An 18,873-nucleotide genomic window follows, 5' to 3' on the forward strand; every position below is an offset into this window, starting at 1 on the left:
ATTTCATGCATCTCAAAATGAGGGATGTGTACTTTCTAAGTAGCTGCTATATTGACTGCCAGTGAATTATCTTGATGCCGTCTTTAAAAAAAAAAGAAAAAAAAAGAAAAAGAAAAGCTGTTTTAGCAGCGCTGATCGCTGTGCGGCTTTAATGGAGAGGAGTTCCCGTGTTGTTGGAGGAAGGAGTGTTGTTGAGTCACAAGATGAAGCTTGTAACATGGGGGAAAAAAAAAAAAAAGCAGAAGTGTGCCTGTTATTAAGTAAATAATTCAACCTCTCACACGTGAACTAATCTTCAAAGGATTTATTGGGGAAACAGATTTCAAGTTTGAAAATGCTATAAATACAGAACAAGAACAGAGCATTCAATAATACTTTTAAGATGCAACATTACAGCACAAACACGCCGGATGCCACTTTCACAGGCGAGCGACTCCGCGCGCCGTTTCAAACATTTTAATAGCTCAGGTATACGGAGCAATTCTGATGCAGATATTAGTAAGGAGTAACGTTTAATTAAACCAGGTTCGAAGATAAAGAGCTCAATACAACCTATAGTTCATAAGCCTTCGCCAGCCATAAGCTACTGCTCTGCCTAATCCTCTTTCACATAACATTATTGCATCAGCACAGCTGAACATTTTTGCAGCATTTATAAAATTAGCAAAGAAATTAACTGTCTGCACTGTGGCAAATTGGATTTCCAAGTGGTGTGCCGGTGATACAGCATACCCAGGCTGCCACCTACAGTACAGTGGGAGAGAGGAACGTCAGGCTGCAGCAGCTCAACATGTGTGGCTCTTCAATTTTACACTCCACAGCCATTCAAAGTTAATTGTCGAGGCTCGCCCTAATATCCTTACAGGAAATTTGTTAAAATCCATTATTTAATAAATACTGAAATAATTTCATTTTGGATCAAGACTGCTGAAGGATTACACGATTTTGACTCCTCATTCCACGAAGGAGCAGCCAGTGTTCCCGCCGTCATTTACACACCATGATAGTTTATTAGTTTTTTTTTTTTTGACCAAGCACATTTCATATTGATAGAATTAATACGTTACGTCATCCCAGTCACCCCACAGAATATATAGTCTCTTTAGATCATAAGGCAGATACATAAGTTGTGGTTTTCTTCTAACCCCTGTGCTGTCTGATTGATAAAGGGGAGCACACACGTGAACATTTATCCCATAATTACACACGTTTCTTCTTTAAACAGTGAAATAAATGAAAGGAACATTACAGCCCATTTGGAACACAGAACTGTCACACCTCACTAAACAAACTAAGAACTGAAGGTGAATTTATACCCAAGAAAACAAATGAACTCAACATTTTAGACTGAACATTTTCTCAAACAAAAGGGTGCAGATTAAATATCAATGTAATCCTTCATGTCCAATAATTCCATAACTCTCCCATTTCCTTCCCATTATCACACAGTCGACTTCAGTCGTGAAATATAAAAAGCTTTAATGTTTAAAATGATTATTAAGACAGTAAAAATGATGATAATTTAGTTTAAAAAAAAAAAAGATTCAAATAAAAAAACTTCCCTTGAGGATCATTCAACACGTCTTTTACTTCTGCGCCTGAACAGTTTGGAGAGGGAGGATTTCCTCTTACTTTTGGCTCTCTTCAGGCCTGCACCAAAACAAACACTGCAGATTAGCTGCTGGATTCACGGCTGCAGGACAAAGCTACAACGAATACGTCTCAGACCAAACTTACCGAGATTCTGCATCATAGTGTTCAACTGCTGATCCTCCTCCACCTCCCTGAAAATCCACCCAAAAACTCAATTTTGTCTCGTATGTGACTTTTACTGAATTCACCATCACTCTTGGTGAAAGAAAAAAAGAAAATAAATCTTCCTATGTAGGTTTGTGTTACCTCAGCCTGTCCTTGTCCAGACCTTCTACGATGGCGTTCCTGCCGTCCACGATCTCCATCAGCCTCTGCATCAGCTTCCTCTCGTGCTGTCGCTCCTCTCCGGACTTTAAATGATCTGTGACAGAGTTGACAAACTGGCATGTCGGAGGGAAAGAGGGAAGGTGTTGCGCGGGCAGACGGGGAGTCTGATCTCATACCTGGCTTCTCCAGCAGCCTGCGGAGTTCCCCCTCCACACCTGGCTGCTGCTGCTCCAGCTCCTGAGTCCTGGCTCTGACAGCGAAGCACTCAGTGAACGCCGTCAAACAGGCATGTTTAGTGAAATTCAAAAAGGTTAGTAATAATAAAAGTACTCACATGTACACCAGCTCTGACTCCTTCCTAATGTACATCTGTTTTTTCCGAATGAGGTTGAACCAGTCAACCATCAGTGGGTCCATCAATATGTCCCCCTCGCCCTCTGAAAGCACCCCCCCCCCGAAATAAAACAAAGAAATACAAAACATTTATCAACCAATTACAATCAGATGCGAGTGTTAAACAACTGCACGGACTGCAGACACTTCTTTAAAAAAAAACAAAAAAAAAAACAGCTCATCAGCTCGGCGTAGCTCGTACGCTTCAACGCGATCCGGCTAAATGTTTCCGACTTGTGAGTAAATGAAATCCTGCAGGGATAAATCAAGCTCAAAGAAAGTGTTCAGACAGCAACATTTAAGTACAACTCGGGCTCTGCACACTACACCGTGCAAAGTGCAGAATCTACCCCCCCCCCGCCCCCCAAATAAAAATCCGAACAATTAAAGCCCTCCATCCCCGACTCCTATTATTGTCACATGATAAACCATTTGTTTTTCCTCAAGACCGTTTTATTTACACAATAATAATATTAGGTGCAAATGAGGTTTTGAGAATGATTTGGCTGGTGTGTAGGAAGGAGGCTGAGAGGCTTCTGGAAAGGGAGGTGCGGGTTGGGAAGGGGGGGCTGTTATTAGCGTGGTGGGTGACTCACCTCCTGGGACTAAGTCAACACCTTTATTAAGGCGCCACGCCGCAGCCAACCGTCTTAAAACGGAGCCTAGACGGTTGATAATTTTAAATCTGAATCTTTAAATGATTTCATTAGACAAAGCCACTCGTGCACGCGCTGCAGAACAGGATGTTCCGGCAAAACCTTATTTACTGTAGACTCGCTGTTAGTCACCCGACATTTCACTTTGGCAATTTTCTATTTTTCTACTATTTGCCTTATAAAGACACCTCGGCTTCACATTTTAAAAATATATCACCGGTCTCTTTTTAAACAGGTGCATGAAAAATACTTGGGAGACGTGGAGTCACTTTATTATTATTATTTACTTACGTATTTAGTGGAATGCGTAATGTTGACCTTTATGGTATCTACCATAGAGTAGGAGGGAGTGTTGAGGTCAAAACTCAAATGGTATATCACAAATGTGTTGATTTTATAGTGATGGAGCTCCTTCTAATAGGATCAATCACTCCTATATAATGTGTCCTGGTAGGAGCGCCAACCCAGCCAAGGGAAGCATTGTTAGGTCCACAAACCAGTCAACCACTGAAATAATGTAGAAATCATTACAATCAGAAACCCTGCAGGTCCGTCCAAACACTTGCTTCAAGATTTGAGACCCGTTTGCACCCCAAAGCCAAAATAAAGACCCCTAACCCAAGTTAGATTTGTTTGTCCCTATATTCACATTTAAAAGGCAAAAAAAAACCAACTTATTTTCATATGTGATTAAATGTGAAGCACATTATTTATTACTATGTTATCATATTTGATTCCGGTACCAAAAGTGTATTTACAACACGTTTGAAGTGAAAATGCATTGTTTTTTGGAGTTTGTTTCAAAAATGTAAACAATGTCGGAAACAGCAGCTCTGAAAATAATGTAGTTAGCATGCCTGGCCACTAGAGGGTGCAGGGAACGATTAGTTATAAACACACAAGACATTGGTATGGAACGCAGACCAAGTTGGATTGCTATTACCGGTGAGTCCCAGGAGAACATGGACTGGGAGTCATGACATCCTGGAGACAGTCCTTGTCCGTCGACTCACACCTGGACAACACGTTTAGTTTTCAGTGTGCGGTGACGCGACAGCAGTGGTCGCTGCCACAGAAAACACAACCTTTTGAAAACCGCTCCCGAGGTAGAACTTTCTGAAAAGGCTCGGGCTTCACCTCAATAATGTGCAGCACCGCCGAGGTGAATAGTAGTGCTCGGAGACACTTTTTACTGATACCTTCAGGGATTTTTTTTTTCTTTTAAATTAAAATGTTACACTTGAAAGACATCTCACATGTCTAACTTTACTCTTAAGACCATTTTAGCTTCTGTCATTTATTCACATGACGTAAAAAAAAAGAAGCTCTATTAAGATTCTCTGAGTGAAAAGCTTAAAACAGCCTCTTTACCATGACATTGATCATGATGTATCCGAGTGTCACAGACCGTCACAGACCTGGAAATACTTTAGTGAAAGTTTCTCTCCGTCCTCTGTCTGGCGGTCGATGTTGTGGAAGTGAGGATGTGCAGTTTTCAGTATTTAAAAAGATTGCTTGTGTCGCTGCGGTGTTGGACCGGTTTGCTACGCAGGCTACACCTTGCTGCAGTTTTATTAACGGGCGAAAAGCCCGGCCACGCCACGCTCTTTTTCTTTCAGCCATTCAGCTTTTGTATAAAGCACACGCAGCCACAGACTGAACTGTGGTGAGCAGGTTAACAAAAGTTAACTGGAGGTGCAACACTTCTGGTCATTTTACATGAATGGACTAACTCAAGTCTGGCACAAAACCTTGAATAAGTTACCCTTTGAGATTTGAAAAGGACATGTACGCCTTCATTTCACATTTGAAAATCAATATCCATAGTCGATCCTTAAATGAGTAGCGTTTGAGGTTCGCATGTTTCCTCTTGTATATTTGCGGTTTCCTGACGTTTGTGTGATAAACTGGTCACCAGTCCATCAGAGCACAGTCTCCCAGCAACCTCTGAACCTAAACTGGATGAAGTGGTATTAGAGGTGATGGATTACGAGTAAAGACCGCGAGTTCTCGCCAAGGAGTTTTCACTCCGGCTCCTCGGCACTAAAACACAGCTGGCATGTTCTGCTTCACCAAACTCAGAATTGAAAACCCGAGGAGGAGGATAAATTGATTTTAGGGTGGAAACTTGCCAATCCCAATCAATCAATGTTGGTTGAGACGTGGTACAAAGGGACGCACACGTCCCCGCAATAACCAGAGCAAACAAGGTCATGTTCCTCTGTTCACTAGTTCCTTGTTTTTATCCAATTGAGAAAAAGATAACATCCTTTGCGGAGTGCAATTCATGTTGAATGTCTAATCAAACGTGACGCTCGGGCCTCCTTTGTGGCTTGTTTCAATGGGAAAATGAAGTAAAAAAAAAAAAAAGGAGAAATATATTAAGCAATCGACTGGAATATATATTAGAAAACCTAAGTCATGCTGACCTTGAGCAAAGCAATCAGCCCCCATCCCAGACTTTTGCCACCTCGAAGGGGGGAAGCAACATCCCAGTGGGCCGGCTGTGGCTCTCACCTCATTTGGCTGCAGAAACAGTAATAGAAAGCCCCCCCCACACACACACACACACACCTCCAGTTGCGTGAGGAAACCAGGACACTGCTCACTGATGCAGCAGTGGGATTCAGAAGCCCACCCGCACCACAAAGCATCACATTCTGGGTGGAGGTTATTCATAGCAGGGGGCAAAAATGGCAACTTTGTCCTCAGAACAAAACCCCTCACAGACCACCACAGACCATGTGACATCACATGACGTCTGGCTTCTCTTCACTGAGATCGGATGCAAGTTGGAAACTCTTGCCATCAGAAAGGTTCATAAAGCCAGCGATACGGAATAGATAAACATTTCTACTATATTCCAAGTTTTGAGACCTCTCTGTACATGTTCAGCAATATATGACCCAAAATATTTGTAACTGCTTTCCTGGGAAATATGTTGCAAATATTACTATTTATATTCAAAGCACCAACTGTACACTTACAAATTGTAATATGCAAGTCTATCTACATTTTGTGTGCTACTATATGCATTTCGTTTCAAAACTCACATTTCTCAGATGTTTTGATCATTTTCAGCCAATCGCAACAGAATCAAGCGGAGGATTCATAGTAGTCATGGTAAATCCTCATATTCACCAACATAATGGCACAATATGAGATTTTAAGAAAAATTCTAACTCTTTTTTTTTACTTGGGAAATTGACGTTCAAGCATTTTTGTGGGTGTTTGCGCCAATGAAATGTCGAATTTGCTGAAAATCAATGTGGGTTCAGCTTGTTTTTCCACAGCTAGTGAACATCCTCCCAAAAACTTCCTCTGGTTTGTCAATTTGCACGATTGACTTCTCAAAAAGTCTTATTGTTTTCTTGCGATCATGTAAAAATGCTCCAATGATGCCGAGTTTGATTAACTAAGAATAGCAGACGGTACGCTTTTAGGCTCGGGGTGGGCATATCATTTTCATACATGAAAAAAATATCACTACTATTGAGAGCCAAGACATAAATTGACATGAATTTTGCTCAATAAATCATCTCTTAATGAAAAGCTGTTGTTGGTCTGTGTCATTTTGTCCTCACAGTCTCAGTCTTTGTCTCAGATCATGATTGCATCATTCTAAATTTCAAGTTCAGAAAATAAAAACACACCCATTGACACAATCAATAATGCAATAATGGCCAATAATGTTATATATGTGGCCACGTTGATACAATAAAGCCAGTAAACACAGTAATTTTGAGATGAGTCATTCGACGCGCTGACTGTCGTCGTGTAAACGGCGGGAACGCTACTACTGTGCGTGTGCACCACGGCCGTAGTTAATAACTCTTCTGCACATGCTCAGTAGATGGACAACAACAAAAACAACGGCAGCTCCAGAGTGTCATGCCTCCCAGCCCATATTCTCCTGGGATTTGGTAGTTTTATAGTTGAGTCGCCTGTAATAACAATCCCACTTTGTTTAACGTTTCTGCCGTGCCCCTGGAAGCCAACAAAGCATTGCTGTGTAAACGCGAAGCTTTTCTGAAACGCAGAAACGATACATTTCCACGTGGGACGTCGTGTAAACGGGGCCTTCGGCGAACACAAGTGATCCAGGATCTTACATTTGAAATTCATTTTTCTAGAAACAGCCGTCACCGATGCCAAAATGATCCAAACCACACGTCGTGACGGAGCCAGGTGGAGACTGGTGCATTGTGGGAGCGGAGTGGAAAGTACCTTCCTCGCAGCTGCGCAGCCTCTTTTCCAGCTCCACGCCCTCCTTCTCCAGCTGAGCCACGTTCAACTCGATATCGTTCAGCTCCCTTTCGATCTGCTCCATGGGAACGTGATAAGACGCCACCTGACGTTAAAAACAAAGAACTTTCGGAGTCGAGCAAAGACGATTTTAATTTAAAATTTCTCTCTTTGCCCACTCTAAGGTAAAGAAGGTCATCCGTTTTTTTTTTTTGGGGTGGGAATGTAATGAAAGCATATTTGTCGAGCTGTTAATTAATCTCTTAAGAGACTTAATGGAGGGAACTTACAGACGGTGACCTCATTTCGGGCCTGGAGGCGTTGGTGGGTGACAAATACTTTCCCTTTTTAGCAGCTAAGAGGTAGATAAAATAGGATTAGATCGTCCTTTCATGGCAGCTCTTCAGAAAAGCATTGTCACATATGACTTCACCTGATTTATTTACTCGTAAGAAAAATGACTGCTCTTATGAAATCAACAGATCGAGGTTGAGGATTTGATGCCGCTTTAAAAAGAAAAAGATGGGAACGAACCCGACGGCTTTCCATGATTGGCTGCAGTCGCCAGAGAGCTGATGGACTCCTCCGCCGGCTGTCTGGGTGGGGATTTCACAGGTGAGCGACTCGTGTGTTTAAAACCTGGAATAAGAAGAGGAGGCTTTACATGTTGTACATCTGCGGCTCGAAGCACATCTGTCTGCAGCTCGGATCAATAAAACTGCTCCTACAACCACAAAACCTTAAGATCAATCGAAATTCAGCCAGTGAGGTTCACATGTTTTGCTTTGAGGTAAACGTGTTTATTCGTTCTGTTATAAATCGCTTTAGGATGAATTAATCACCGGATTATTCTCTAAACCAGAGGTCGCATTAATGAAATATTTAATAAAATGACAATTACAGAAATAGTTGAAGGCTGTGTACCAATTTGATAGACGAGGTCAATCAGTCTTTATATGTGCAGCACCTTTCATGCAGGTTAAAAGAATTCAGACGACTTCACAGGGTGATTTTAAAACAGAAAATTAGGAAAAGGTGAGCACAAGACAGGACTGGAAAAACAAAAAGTGAATTTTGAAGCGGAATGAAATCACTCAAATAATCACAACACAAAAAAAAGCTAAATATTCCACAATAGTTGACACATTTTTAACTGTTCAATTTATACCATTTCAAATATTGCACAAACACACACATAGAAATTACACATTATCATCCTAAAATGTGATACCAACCCATGTTTTTTGGGGGATTTCTGCTGTGTCTGAATAAAAACTTTAAATTAAGTTTTAGCCGAATTTTTATCTGGTCATGAAGCATCGTCATTGGCGAAAAATTTAACTTCCAATACTTTGCTTCAGACCAAATAAATCTTCAAAACTAAAAGAAACATTCAACAACTCACATTTGTTTTGTGATTAGCATTACTAAGTTGTAAAGCAGGATAGTGAAGTATAGTAAACAGTCCTCGCCACCTTCAAATCGCCACTATCTGCAGTGCTGGCTGTACACTATCAGTCTGGTTGAAAATACAAATTAAAAGTCTATTAAATGAGATAAACTCAAAACCTTTATGAGCAATAAAACTTCAGTGCCACTTTTAATGTCACTGCTTTGAAGGGTCGCTCAGCACAGACACACGATGGAGTGGAGACAGTTCATTTTTGGGAAAAAACACGAATTGCCGAGATAACGGCAAGAAAAGAGGTTTCAAACACCACGGACAAGAACCGATAGTGCAGAAATAATTCGTTTTTAAACTCGTTTAATAAAAAGAAGTGCTACTGTCATGCTCAGAAGTGTCTCACCTAAGCTTTCGGGGCCAGGCGGAGGTTTTGGAGGTCTGACTTCGGTAAAGGGGGCCGGATGGAGCTGATGGAGGCCGACTGGAGGCCTGGTTGTACCGACAGAGACGTGACAGGGAACCGTGGAGGTGAAGGCAGGTGCACGTTGCTCCAAGAAGGTTTCAGCATCTCTGTGTGGGCAGAAAGGAAAAAAAGTGTAAATACAGCTTTTATATTCTATATCAATAGTTCCCAATCTGGGGTGTGAGGACTAACATGATGATCCATCTGAGGTTGTTAGAATTAGATTCGGACAATATTAAACATGTAATGTGATAATGTTTGGGTTTTATTCCTTTGCAGTTTGACTCACAGTATATGATGTACTTTTATTCTCTCTTTATTTTTTTGGTCGTTGCTGTTCGAACCCCCATCACATTTGCAGTTCCCACCAGCAGTGACGCAGAGTAGAGTTTCTGTCTCAGGTCGGGATGATTAATAAAATATAAATACAATTTGTCAATTGCCAGGACCAAATCCTCTACAATGCATAAATGGCTGTTAGGAATAAAAGACACCCTGCAATCTGGAATCTTCGCTATGCCAAGAACAATTACGACACGTTTCCAACCAGCTCTTAATAGAAAACATCAAGACTTTTTTAGGTCAAACTTTAGTGTGATTGGACCAACGTGAAGGTAAAACGCAGAGAGCGTCCTGCAGAGACGGTCTCTGGCGTGAAGATGGTCTGAAACCTGACTGTGGACCAAATGCCCTCCACTCGCGGTGAAAAGGCCCCGATTAATGATTTTAGAAATGCACACAAGAATCGTGACGCGTCTGCATTGTTCAGTAAAGAAGAAGAGATTCAAACGATCTGTAAAACAAAACTGCAAAGGCAGGAAAATCTGGTCTGTAACCGCGCGACTGTGTCAAAACTTCATGTGTGGAATATTCTACGTAGTATCCTATAGTCAGGATTGGCTTGAGGGGTTTGTGCCTTTTATCGTTTGTACCGACACTTTCTGTTGAAATTGATACTACAATTTTAGCACAAAATGGCACATTTCAAGCCTAAAGGTGAAAAAAGATATTATTATTATTATTAGGTCTGTCAATATAAAAGTTTGTTAATTCATGCGAGTTGATAATGATTGCATGAAAGCACAGTGCACGGAAACTATTTACTGCATCGCAGTCCGTCTGGTGCAGTACATATATCGTGCATGTCGATTTTGCAATAACAATAAATTTGCGGCGTCGACAGAAATAAAAACAACGTTTGAAAGCACTGGAATACACCGATTATTTAATCCGGGGAAAAGCCTCACCATGTTAAAAGATGACGATAGCAGTGGAGAACCGTCAGCAGGGGTTAGAAACAGGAAAGTGAAGCACAAAGAGGAAAAGCTCAGGCCTGCTGCTTCCTGGAGCTTGTTAGGATGGAAGACAGAGCAAGCGGATGCAGCCTGAGCCAGTCAACGACAGCAGAGATGGACGGAGCGTGACGGCTTCTGGAGAGTGAAGGAGCTGAGAGGTCAGATGGGCAGGAGGGGAAATCTTTCTACTTTCAGGTGAGAGAATCATTTAGTGCTTATTGCACAGTGTGGTTCATACGTACTTGACTCCGAGCTCACTTTTCACAGGCTGGAGCTTTTTAGTCCAATTCTTGCAGGCTGCTTCTGTGAGGGAAAAAACAAATAAAAATAAACTTTGATCATTTTAATAGAGAACTACAACTTCAATACAGAAAATGCTTATCAAGCCACACTGACCGTGATCAAAACACCTGATGATTAATAAAAAGTCAGTTTACTCCATTTTCTAAATCCCTATTGGTCCTAAACGTCCCCAAAGTGACGCTCACTTTTGAAGAAGTGTTTTCTCACATGACATCCGTTTCTGTCCCGACTTCGTCGTGACCAATAAACAAAAGAACTCCCCGGACTCCTCCACGTCACATCCAGCTGAACAGCTGATAATGAGCGCAGCCACCGGTTTCATTATTTCTTTCTCTCGCAACAGCAGCACCGAGGTGACCGATCATCACCTCCACATCTGTATCGATCCATCAGGACCCGGGGCAAAATGGGCCACTTTCCTCTTTCCGATGATTTACTGTTGCATCTCCAGGAGCTGGATGTGACGTACTTTGTTTTGTCAGTAACACCTATGAAACAATAGTATCGTCTAAAACACGAGGTTTTTCCTACCGAGAGAGGCAAAACTTAAAAAGCCAAGTCTTTTGGGGGTTAAATGAATGACTGGTCTCTCGCAACGGAGTTATTTTCCAAGTCAGGAAGACCTGTCAATGTCAAAAATAAAACAATCTGAATTCTATCCACGATTAAACCAGCAATAATTGTGTTTCTGTCTGCAGCAACCCCCCCGCTCACACATCCATCCCAGGAGAATGGCAGCTCAACTAGGAAAGTTCATTAGTAGGAGACAGAAATTGAAATGTCAGCTAGCAGCACGCTAGCCCGACTTGTTCTGTAAATAGGACAAAAGATGACAAAAGGGCTTTGTTTTCTGTGAATGTGTCAGACAGACAAAGAGGATGGAGGTTTTGGGGGGGTGGGGGGGATGTGTTGGCGAGTTGTCAAATAGTGGTTTGAGAAAACGTGAATCGAAGGGAATGTAGACGAGCTCGCCTTTGGCCGTTTTGTGTACGGCCGGCGGCCTGATGTCGGGTTTGTCGGCGGCCTTCAGACACGGCGTTTCCTTATTGTCTGTGCGGCTGGTGGGAGCCCGTCCTGCACCGCTTCCTGCTGAGCCTGGGCCGCGGTGATCCCCTCGCAAATGAAGCCCGTCAGCCGGACTTGGCTCATCACCAAACCTGCATAGAGCGAGAACCCTCGAGCATCAGCCTGATAACGCAGCGCAGAGTACAGTAGAGTGGAGGGTTGAGAGTCAAGTGTGCTCAAATGACAGTTCAACGTGTTTTTATTACAAACGCATTCTACAGTTTTGCTGCAATAGTTTTCATCCTTAAACCTCAAACCTTGTTTGCCTCTTAAACAATTGTAGAGGAGTTATTTTAAAGCACAAAATCCTGTATTTTGGATCGTATCTACAGTTAGTTATTTTCTGCACCGTTACAATAGAGTAGTTTCTTGTATATGTCATATTTGTCTCACTTACAGTCAAATTGGGTGCTAAAATTGTGTTTTAGAAAAAGAAAAATGCAGTTTCCTGTCACTTCTTATAATTCAAAAAATAATAAAATCTGGGAAATGGATTTTTGTGTCTGAAACATCCCCTTCAAGGTTTCTGGTGCCGTCTACAGTCGATCCGCCACACACTCTGTACTCACCGTCTCTCTGCTGATCTGATGGTAAATGGCCGTTTGTTATTATTATTGAAGTTTTGCTCAGCCAGTTTCTTCCCTCTCATCATCCTGGCTCTGTTCTGCTCATCGCCGTCACTGCTCAGTGGGCCCTTGGTCCTTCCTGAAGCACTCCGCTGCTCTGCGGGCTTCCTGTCACCTGTTGAGACCTCGGGAACCGGAGGCGCGGCCTGAAAGAACTTCTGCCGAGCTGCCTGCGTCCTCTGGGCCCCGGCCGTCCAGGAGTGCGAGTGTGGAGCGGGAGCGATCGGCTTCAGGGCGACATTCAGCGGAGCCGTGAGCACCGACGAGGGTTTGGACGCAGGCGGGCCGGTACCAGCCGGTCGGGCAGTTGAAGCGGCAGGTCCGTTTCTGGTCCCATTCTCAGCCGGGGGAGGTTTGGCAGCACTCTGGTGAGCGTTGCAGATAAAAGTGTCCAAATTCTTGCCAGGTTTGTAGCCTCCCGCATGAAGCACGCAGGAGCACTCGCTGCACCTGGAAGAGAAAGTTCAATGCTTTTGAAATAATTCATGGAATGAAAAGTGATGCATAAAGGGAGGCAATTCTCACTTGAAACAGCTCCTGTGATAGAGCTTTCCTTCTACAAAGTGCCTCTGAACCAGGTGAACGTGGCTCTTGCACGCAACGCATTTGCTGTTCAGAGTCCCGTTTTTGTTGGCGTTTTCTGCCAAGACCACCTTCTGAGAGAAGGAAAGAAAAGAACTCAAACACCGTGTCAAATAAAAACTCACCTAAATTTCCCGAAAAGCAAAACAACGTTCTGATCTCTTTTTGGGGGATAATAAAAAAGTTAAAGCGTGAGAAGATGAGCGGTGCATTAAACACGCTGTCTGATGAAGACGTGTGGTTTTGACACGAGAGCCGACCTGAGCAGCAGCTCGGGCCGGCCTGGGCGAGGCCTGAGGTCCACGAGTGGAAGGTAAACAGTTCTCAATGGCGCTTTTAGACACAAAGCTTTTGGCAACCACCGGGAGGTTTTTCTTCTCTGATGGCTCCTCCTTGGAGCCCTCTGCTGGCCTTTTTACACCTCCCACTGAGGAAAAGGCAAAAAAAAAAACACCATTAATGTGAGCCGACACACGGCAGCATGGCAAACAATAACCCTCGGCCTGTACGGGAGAGAGAAAAAGGTAAGAAAAAGCTGAGAACTGAAAAGGTGGGAGGGTGAAGTAGTCAGTCCTGTCTGTGTAGTTGCTGAGGATATTTTCAGCCGACGTATGCTCACTGGGAGGCCGTCCTTTGAAGTAGTTGTAATACTGGGAGACGTAGGTGAGGATGCTCAGCCTGTCTGGGATCCTTAAAGCCACCATGTCTTCGGCGTCTAACAAAGCCGGGATCCCCAACTTCTCCTCCGCCACCTGAAAAGCCTTGAAAAAGAGAGAGGAGGAAAAAAAAAAACAGTTAAACCAGCAGATATGAGCTCCTGCCAAGACCAAACACCTGATGGCAGAGTGTGACGAAGAAAGTAAGCCATTTTTCTGCCCTGTGAAAACACAGTTTTCCCCCAGACACACACACACACACAATTACAGCATGTGTAAAAATGTCAGACAATATTGTTTAGTTTAAATAGATCAGCGGCATTCGGTGGCCAAGCTTGGGGAGGTCTAAAAAGGGCCGTGTGATGAAAAGAGCACTTCCTGAGTGCTCGTAGGGATAAGAGAGCAGGATATGAGGGCATTGTTTACAGTCACCCTGCACATGCTCTATAGACTTAAAGAAAAAGCCCGACTGACAGCGCAACATGCCCATATAGGAGAAGAAAATTAACAAATTGTCTTTTACTAGTTTTGCTCTGCGGGCACATTTTTCGACTTACAACCTGTAGGAAACATGAGCCCGCTCATGAAAAATAGAAGGGTGTGAATTACCACACCAGCTGTACGCTCATGTTACAGCACAGGGAGCATCTTCAGCAGATCCCCCCCCCCCCCAAAAAAAACTTGAAACCCAAACAAAAAAAAAACACAACTTCAAACACGCTACTCCATCACCACAAATCTGTTCTTGTTGCACAGCATTGGAGGAATGTGAAGCCTCGGCTTCATGGGAACTGTCATCGTCAGGATGGAGTGGCGGGAGACAGCAGGCCTCATTCAAAATGAATGTAGCGGGGAGAAAACGAGACTCTCTCTGTGTCACTCTCCTGAGCCGGGGTTTGTTGCCGACACCGCCAGGATGATCCAAGACAACGAGGAAGTCACACAGGGCCTGTAATCCTCAGAGCAAGCTGGGAAGTTGAGTACAGGACTCAATAATGGAGCGGTCCCGGCTGTGCTGCCCGTGTCACGCCAGAGGTCACGAAAATAAATGAGTTCAAGTGGACAGAGGAAGAGCAAAGATTTAAAACTGTGAAGAACGAAAATAAAGGGGAGTGTGGAATTAGGAGAAAGACGTGTGTTTCAACTCATTCTGCTGAGCTGTGAAGAAAATGTGGAAAACGGCTAAATATTTAACCAATCTGCTGCATAAATGCCACAGCAAGAATAAATACAGTGCAAGCGCGAGTGTGTGTGTGTGTGTGTGTGTGTGTGTGTGTGTGTGTGTGTGTGTGTGTGTGTGTGTGTGTGTGTGTGTGTGTGTGTGTGTGTGTGTGTGTGTGTGTGTGTCGTCTTGTATCTGGGGTTAATGAAGTGGATGTTTTGTGCCACGTCAGACTTTGCCGCTCCAGTACGGATGTCTGCTCCTCTCAGTCAGACAAAAGGTTGAACAACTCGACATCTTACCAGTGTGTTGTTCGCAAACACGTCCTCCTTTCTGAGTGAGTCATAGTCTCTGGGAAAACAGAGAGGGAGAGAGAGAGAGAACAGAGACGTGTCTAATTCAGGTTCAGGAACAGGGGGCGGATCCAGATGCTTTTTCAGCCCAAAGGCACCACAACCTAACAATTCCAGAGGGCATATATTAAACTTATGATATTTCAACGTTGGTGTAAAACAATCTTATTTACCATTTACACATGCTCAAATATGTTAAAAACCATAATACGGACCAAAATTCATCATTTCTAGTTCAGAAACTCTCGTCAAAACGGTCAAAGTTCGGCCTTGTAATTATCAGCCCTACTCTCCTATGATGTAAATTTATTTTTATATAAAAGGTACTCTAGGATTTATGAATATGTTTGAACAATAATTTTAAACCTTCAACAGTTTTAATGCATCATTCGGGTGGAAAAACACAGGATATATGTATATAACAGTGTTTAGCATATCCATGTAATCGTATATTCTATGACTGTCATGAATCTACAGGAATTAGTTTGAAAGGAGCCGAGTTACACTTGGTCCCATTGATCTTCAAATATTAGTAAATACAGTGGAAACATCTGGGGGACTTGGAGCCACCGAGGTGAGAGGAAACCACTTGTATAGGCAGGTGAAATAACTTCAACCTGTGGTGTCCCGCAAGGAGTATGTTTTGGGCTCACTAAAAATTATAATTCTGTTCATTTCCAGGGAAATTTGGAAGCAGAAATGAGTAAGTCATAAAATAAATTTGTAAAATAAAAACAATGGTGTGATATAAAGAAACCATATTACATTTGAAAAGAAAAAACTATAATATCCAAAAATGAATGTAATATTGAGAGAAGTTATATCAAATATACATTTTGAAGTGTGCTATTGAACAATAAGATCTGATGAAAACTACATAAAATGAGGGGAAAAATGCAAAAGCAGCTTGGAGCGCTGGAGTTTCTAGAAGTTCCAGTTTAACTAGCAGAAGATTTCATAAGCTTCCCTTTGCTCTCATCCCTTTTGATTGTAATTAAATAAAAGCAATAAGGATCATAAACAATGTGGGATTTCTGGATCATACTACTGATTACTAACTTACACTGATACTCATTTCACATACATTTAAACTTATGGAAGTGGTGGGAATTAACAAAGCACATCTTACATAAAAAGCAAGAAATAATCTATATCCATGTAACAACATCCAAGCAACATTTTGTGAGAAGAACTAATGTGCATCACACATTGTGGGAAACATTTGGGGGAAACATGAAGACGCATCATACAAAAAGTTGCTAAACAGTCATAGTTGATGACAGAGAAGGTCTGAAATGCATGTTATTGTTGGTGTTTCTTGTAGATTGAGTGACTTAGAATAGTACTACTGAGAAAAAAACAACATAATCTGAGTTTCTTCCCACTCTATTCTCGACACTTTTGTTTAGAATCAATTAAAAATGTCAAACCAGGCCACTACACCCTTACCATGATATTCAAAGTGAAAATAAACTGATCAAGTGGGTTTTATTTCATCAATCTGCTTTTGTTGTTTCGGTTGGAAATTATCACATAATGAAAATCCAAAGAAATATCCTAAAGGATATCAAAGGAAAAAAGCTGGGTCCTGTTCACATTACCTTCAGGTAGACCTTTATAACTCTTAACTTAAAAAAAGAAACAGGTTGTAACCTGATTCAATAATAGACATTTTGGAAAGGGGCACATGGTGGCACCAGGGGAAGTTCCACCTCTGTTATGGAAACAGGAGATTTTAACCATTAAAACGTGATTTCTTTCTTATGCAGGATGGATTTCATGACAGACAAAAACAATAGTCATAAAGAGAAAAATCCAAACTGAACTTATACGACGATTTGTATTATAAACACTAAAAAATAATCAATATTTTAAAAAGTAATCATAAAATACTTTAAACTTAAGCAGGGAACGCTCGAAATGATTGTAATTCCAGGAGTGAGACGCTTCACCGGGATGTATCACACAGTTAACCTGCATGTCAGCCACTTGTTCATACTCACATGAGGTCCGGTCTGTATTTGTGTATGAGCGCACAGAACGCCAAGCCGTTTCTGAACGAGGTGGTCATGTTGGTGATGGCCACGTCTCGGTAGCCTTCACATTGCATTTTGCACCACTGCTCCAAAGCCTTGATGGCAGCCATGCTCCCGAGTCCCCGGCGCGCCCGCACCACAGAGACACGGGCAGGGCGGAGCGCGCAACAGGCGCAGGAGGAGGACCGGGAGGAGCACCGGGGGTGGGGGGGGGGGGGGACCGTGGGGAGCACCGGGAGGAGGACCGGGGGGAGGACTGTGCGCGCCGCGGAGGAGCCAGAGGAAAGAGACGTGGAGGGGAAAAACAAAAAGACCGTGAACTGCAGCAGCTGCGTCCTGTTTCCTGTCTTGTTTCACCTGCCCGTCACCGCGCGCGCGGCTCTCCAAGCTGCGTGCGTGCGTGCGCGCGTGTACCCCCACCGTTGCACCGCTCCCCCCCCCCCCTCCCCCTCCACAACAAACTAATTTAAGTAATTGGCACCGAGGCCGTCCAGACATTCATCAGCCCGCACAGACGACTCAAACTCAGTCAGGGAAGTACACTGGTGTTTTTCTGCTTTAATGAGCATTAAGTTAAACAAAAATAAAAAATAAAGAACAGGCCAGTGTTACTGAAGCACATTTTACAAGCACAAGACAACACTGAAATGATGATTAGACATTTTTTTAATAATATATAGATAATATTTAAATAATATATAGATATTTAAATATAATGCTTGTGATTATTATACTCTGCTTCACAATCCATTTTTAATCCCATTTATCTTTCAAGTATTTAGACGAACCTATTTATTTCAATTGGCATATATGTTAGGATTTGATCTGCTCTTTTCCTTCTACATTAGTTGGGTCGATTTCGATTTTATGGCTGTAGAATTGACAAATAATGTGCAATTAGTGAGTGTTTATTCTGTCTTTTTTTTCAGGGATAAGTTTTAATGTCTTCACTAAGCTGGTGAATGTTGATGGATGGTCAGGGTTAGTGCTGAAGGCCACTGTAATGACTCGTATGTTTGCAAAACTGTTTCCCCTTTCTTTCTGCGAGTTTTGATTTTAATTTTTTTTTTTAGATAAACAAACATGGTTTTGAGATGCCTTTAACCTGAGGTACCTTTAATCAAGTTTCTTGATTTGTGCAGGCTTTACTGTGCCATGTTTGAACAAATGCTAATGCATTTACACGACTTCCATTAGAACTTAGTTAATATCGTGAAATTGACTTCTATGCTCTGCAATGTCATCCCGTGGGCCGTATGTTTGACACCACTGAATCATTCGAGGCAAACTTCAGAGCACATACAGTTTTAATAGTTCACTGATAACCACTGAAAGGTCAAATGTCAGAGACAGCGGAAGACGGTCTGATCAAATTAAACCACACAAATTACTTTGTTCTCATAGAGTTTTGTGATCATCAAGCCCTCCTTGTCTGGATTTTATTTATATGACTCAAACTGAAAGGAAACCGCCGACCTTTACTCTCTTTTGGATTTACTAGCACATAATGCACTTCACTTAGAAACCACTGTATGTAAAGCTACCCTTTATTTTTTAACTGTTAAGCCGTCCTGTCTTCACCTGATGGTTCTATTTTATAGTTGACACACTGAAAGGCCTCGCCCATCCATCCTACACCATTTCTTTGATCTCAGTTGACTATGGCAACCAGGTCACCAGGTCACGGATGACACCGGGAGACCGTTACACCCA

General features: G+C 42.5%; 1 protein-coding gene across 1 annotated transcript; it reads right to left on the bottom strand.

Annotated features, from left to right (window-relative positions):
* Nucleotides 1-290: 290 nt before the first annotated feature.
* Nucleotides 291-17,298, bottom strand: micall2a (mical-like 2a). Its single transcript, XM_080488630.1, has 17 exons — nucleotides 17,128-17,298; nucleotides 15,074-15,122; nucleotides 13,573-13,714; nucleotides 13,214-13,380; nucleotides 12,897-13,027; nucleotides 12,315-12,821; nucleotides 11,653-11,837; nucleotides 10,620-10,680; nucleotides 9,023-9,189; nucleotides 7,749-7,853; nucleotides 7,505-7,569; nucleotides 7,197-7,320; nucleotides 2,255-2,357; nucleotides 2,097-2,170; nucleotides 1,900-2,014; nucleotides 1,738-1,784; nucleotides 291-1,650 (listed from the first exon to the last, which is right to left on the bottom strand). Exons 1-17 carry the CDS (start codon nucleotides 17,268-17,270, stop codon nucleotides 1,571-1,573), a joined length of 2,265 nt encoding a protein of 754 aa, XP_080344756.1. The 5' UTR covers nucleotides 17,271-17,298; the 3' UTR covers nucleotides 291-1,570.
* Between the last annotated feature and the right edge of the window lie 1,575 nt (nucleotides 17,299-18,873).

This window comes from Lipophrys pholis (genome assembly GCF_963383615.2).
Source record: "Lipophrys pholis genome assembly, chromosome: 19".
Taxonomy (NCBI): Eukaryota; Metazoa; Chordata; class Actinopteri; order Blenniiformes; family Blenniidae; genus Lipophrys; species Lipophrys pholis.